The 4,508-nt window shown below is 47.9% G+C and overlaps 1 protein-coding gene across 3 annotated transcripts in view; it reads right to left on the bottom strand.

Annotated features, from left to right (window-relative positions):
• Positions 1–426, bottom strand: part of LOC112117185 (septin-7) — a 140,037-nt gene extending 139,611 nt beyond the window's left edge. For 2 of the 3 annotated variants that reach the window (XM_026663455.2, XM_026663454.2), the window contains exon 1: positions 320–425. In XM_026663455.2, the coding sequence (XP_026519240.1) occupies positions 320–323 (4 nt within the window). In that variant the 5' untranslated portion in view covers positions 324–425. Of the gene's footprint in view, positions 1–319 lie in introns of all 3 variants that reach the window. The other variant, XM_026663456.2, reaches the window with a different exon arrangement.
• Between the last annotated feature and the right edge of the window lie 4,082 nt (positions 427–4,508).

Genomic DNA, 4,508 nt, shown 5'->3' with positions numbered 1-4,508 from the left:
CGGGCTGGAGCCCTCAGCTCTGAGGATGCAGCGGGGCGGGGTCCCGCGGCGGGCTGCGCCTGGAGCTCCGGCTGCGAGCGAGCTCTCTGGGGCGGGGTGGCCCCGGCGCCGCAGACTGGAAGGGGGCGGCGGCTGGGCCATACCCGGCGTTACAGCCTCGCGGGCGGCGGAGAGACCCCCCCTCCTCCCTGCCCGTCATGGAGACCCCGAGCCGTCGCCGCCGCCGCCCACAGGAAACGCCGCCGCCCCCCCGCTCCAACTGTCACAGTCCCGGCTCCGGGCGCAGGGCGGCCCCGCAGACCCCGGGCTGGACACTCACCCATGGCGCTGGCGGCGGATCTGCTGCTGCTGTTGACGTTCCTCCACCTCAGCCGCGGCGGCACTGACCGAGCTTCCCCCTCCCCCCACCAGCCAACCCCAGCTACTGCTACTGCCGCTGCCTCCGCCCCGCCGATTCGCTAACGTCCCCTACGCCGATTCCGCAGCGTAGCCGCCCTACACCACGCCGCCCCTACGCACACGAACTAGCGAACAGGGGGACTTCACTTCCCCACGCCTCTCCTAGTACGCAGCAGCTTCCGGCCTTGCGGCCTGAGGTCCCGGACACTCTCGAGAGATTTCTCCTCCTCCCCGCCCCCTGAACGAGATTTGACTATTGCCCCGCCCCGTGGAATTGCGCGGCGGCCATTTTGAATCCGGGCAAATCCGGACGATGAAACGCTGTATTGCATCTGCGGCGTTCGCTTGGCTCAGCGTCAGGAGGAAATCCCCCCCGGACTGAGCCACGGTGATAGCAAAGTGGGGGGGGGGGGCTTGCCCGAATCAAAGATGGCTGACAAGCAGGGCTACGCAAAGCGGCTACTCCAACCCTTTCCAGGGCTATTCTGGTAGAGTCGTTATTCTCTACGCCGTGTAGACGCTAACGAACGCCGTGCTGCGTTACGTGTTCTAGTCGCCCCCCCGCCCCCGCCCCCATCATAAGCACCGTAAACTTGTGTCACCGATTTACGCAATTAGCGTAAAAGCGGCCGAGGCTGCGGGAAAGACGCGGGCAGCGAGGAGAAGGCGGGAGGGTGAATGGGACGGGGAGGTGAAGCAGGCGGCTGCCGGGGGGCGTTGGCAGGCGGCCCCGCCGGTTCGATGTTCCCGGGACGGGCTCCTCGCGCAGCAGACACACCCGCCTTCGCACCTGCGCTTGCCCTGCCCAGCGCGGGCTGGCTCAGGTTGCTGCTGAGGGAGAAGCGTCAAGGAGCGAGCGGCTCCCTCTCTGTGCTGTGTGTGATTTTCTTCAAGGGATGTTTGGGCCCAATCCTAATCTCTTGCAACACGCCCTCTGCTCCTGCACGCCTTGCCCTAGACTGTGTATTTTACATTTATTTTATATCCACTCTACAAACTGAACATACTGCCCTGCTGGAAAGCAGCTCCTTCTGGGGTGGAGAGCTGCAATCAAATACACACCTAGCGCGCCCCATACTGTGAGGGGTAGGAAGTGGGAATGTTGCCCAAGAACATTTGGCCAACCCCATCATCTTATGAAAATTGTCATGAGAAATAAGTGCCTTGCATGGTGTCAAGTATCAGGGGGTAGCCGTGTTAGTCTGTATCTACAAAAACAACAAGGAGTCTGGTGGCACCTTAAAGACTAAGGGTATGTCTACACTACAGGATTAATCCGAATTTAGATAATTCGAATTTGGGAAACAGGTTGTATAAATTCGATTGTGCGCGGCCACACTAAGCACCTTAATTCGGTTTTAAACCACATTAATTCGATGGTGTGCGGCCACACTACCCCATTAACTTAAACACAGTAATTCGGTGGTGTGCGTCCACACTAACCCTAATTCGAATTAACAAAATCGATTTAGGCTCTACTCCGTTCGTCGAGGTGGAGTACAGAAATCGATTTAAAGGGCCCTTTAATTCGAATTAACTGGCTCTGTAGTGTGGACGGGTGAAGGGTTAATTCGGATTAAGGCAGCTAAATCCGAATTAAAGTCCTAGTGTAGACCAGGCCAAACAGATTTATTTGGGCATAAGCTTTTGTGGGTAAAAACCTCACTTCTTCGGATGCATAGAGTGAAAGTTACAGATGCAGGCATTATATACTGACACATGGAGAGCAGACTTGTAGATACAGACTAACACGGCTACCCCCTGAATGCAAAGTAACTCCCTGCTCTCCATGTGTCAGTATATAATGCCTGTATCTGTAAGGCTTGGTCTACACTTACCCCCCAAGTCGAAGTAAGGTACGCAAATTCAGCTACGTGAATAACGTAGCTGAATTCGACATACCTTACTTAGAACTTACCGCGGTTCAGACGCGGTCCCACACGCGGCAGGCAGGCTCCCCGTCGACTCCGCGGTACTCCTCTCGTTGAGCTGGAGTACCGCAGTCGACGGCGAGCACTTCCTGGTTCGATTTATCGCGTCCAGACCAGACGCGATAAATCGAACCCGGAACTTCGATCCCCAGCCGTCGAACTACCCGGTAAGTATAGACCAGCCCTAACTTTCACTCTATGCATCCGAAGAAGTGAAGTTTTTACCCACGAAAGCTTATGCCCAAATAAATCTGTTAGTCTTTAAGGTGCCACCAGACTCCTTGTTGTTTTCATGAGAAACTAAGTTATTGTCTGGCTATTTTATTTTTTGTAGAAATGGCTTTCCTAAGTCAGTACACATGAACTTCTTCAACTATAACTATAAATACAAACAAAAGAGATTGGAAAGAACTAACGGAAGCTGTCTAAAAATTTGAGGTTTTGCATATTTAATTATCAATCTTCCTCTGTCAAATTCCTGAAGTTTAAATAATGGCCAATCTTTCCTGCTGTCAGCAAGTATTAATTTGAATCGTGTGTCCCAGCAGTGAATGAAATCTTTAAAAAACAAACAAAGTAAAACCATCAGAGAGTCCTGTGGCACCAGTAAAACCATGTTTGTATGCAGCAATTTGCAGAAAGAAGATAAAACCTTTGTAGGAGACTCAAGGTGTATTCCCTCTGTCCTTTTGCAATTGTTCTGATACTACATGCTGTTTGGTTCAGTCTGGTGCATTCCAAAGACAGTAAATTGTCTCTTCAGAAATATCTTTATGAGTCAGGGGTAAATGCCATCACTTGCAAGGATGGAGTAGCAGTATCTGAGAAGAATGAACACCAGTAAAGGCAGACAAACTAATTCCATCTCTCACTCAAACACTGATCTCAGAGTTTAGAATATTGCATTTTTTATATTTCAGCCAAAAAGCCTTGGAATCTTTCAAAATCGTGTCTTTCAGTGCCAGTGCTGAAGGCTCGAAGGCCCAGATCCTCAAAGGTATTTAGACTTGTAACTTCCATTGATTTCATGGAATTTAGGAGCAAACATACCTTTGAAAATCTGGGCCTAGATGTCTATATGTGCGGTGTGTTATATATATGTGTTTGCAATTGCAAACTATTACGTTATTATTTATTTGTATTATAATAAATAATAGCACCTAGTGTCATGGACATATGGTTGTGCCAGGCAGCGTACAAACATGGACTAAAAAGATGATCTCTGCCCTAAGAAGTTTACAATCTTAAGTACTTTCTTTGTGCTAGGGATGTTACAGAGGTCTGTGCTTTCCAGTTCTCGTCACACTAATGACCAGTACTCTACTGTAGGGGGGAAAGTGCTAGCAGAAAAGAGGGAATATTCATAGTCTTAACAAGTCTTACAGTGTTATGTCTGAATGCAATTGATTTCCTGCCATTTTGAGAATGAACTTTTAAGTGCAGAACTGTTACTGTTGGTACAGAGGAGCTGGTTTCCTTACAACTGCAAGAGTGATGTCTCAGTATCATACATGGTTATAGAAAGTGTAGAGATACTTATGGGAATTCTCTGATTAGTAGTGTTGTAAGAAGGTATAAATGAGCAACGAGAGAGAGAGAGACATAGATGAAACATAATCTCTACCCAATTTTATTTTTTTCCTAAACTGTGTATAAAAATACATCTAGTTGGTAGTTAGTTACTTTTATTTTATTTTGATAATATAGTGAGCAAACACTTCTTGTGAAAACACTGAAGGCGCATACTCTTTAAACTTATATTAGAGAAGATATGCATCACCATTCTTTGTGGTTCTATCCTGCTTCAAGAGCTGGAACATTTACAATATAATGTGGTTCTGAGATGCCAAAGAGAGAGAGAGACTCTTATAATCTTTGGCCACAAGGCTGCCCGATATTGTCTACCATAAGTTTGTATCTTTCATAACAGATGAGAAGAAACAATCCTTTTCACTGTAGTTGTTTTGGATGGCAACGTCCATGACATTAAATTATAGGTACATGGATTTTGTGGTCAATTGAATGCTAAATAAAAACAAGCATTTGATAGCCAGAATAGTTGTTTATTGCACACACAGTATACTCCAACAACTAGTCCATAAAAAGTACAACACAGTGGAACAAGCAATTAGACAGAACAAGAAACATAAAATTATTTTTCTCTTGTAAGGGTTTCAA

The sequence above is a fragment of the Terrapene carolina genome, unplaced genomic scaffold (assembly GCF_002925995.2).
Source record: "Terrapene carolina triunguis isolate 2854851 unplaced genomic scaffold, T_m_triunguis-2.0 Scaffold33715, whole genome shotgun sequence".
NCBI classification, from domain to species: domain Eukaryota; kingdom Metazoa; phylum Chordata; order Testudines; family Emydidae; genus Terrapene; species Terrapene triunguis.
This window is presented reverse-complemented; position numbering and strand designations above follow the sequence as displayed.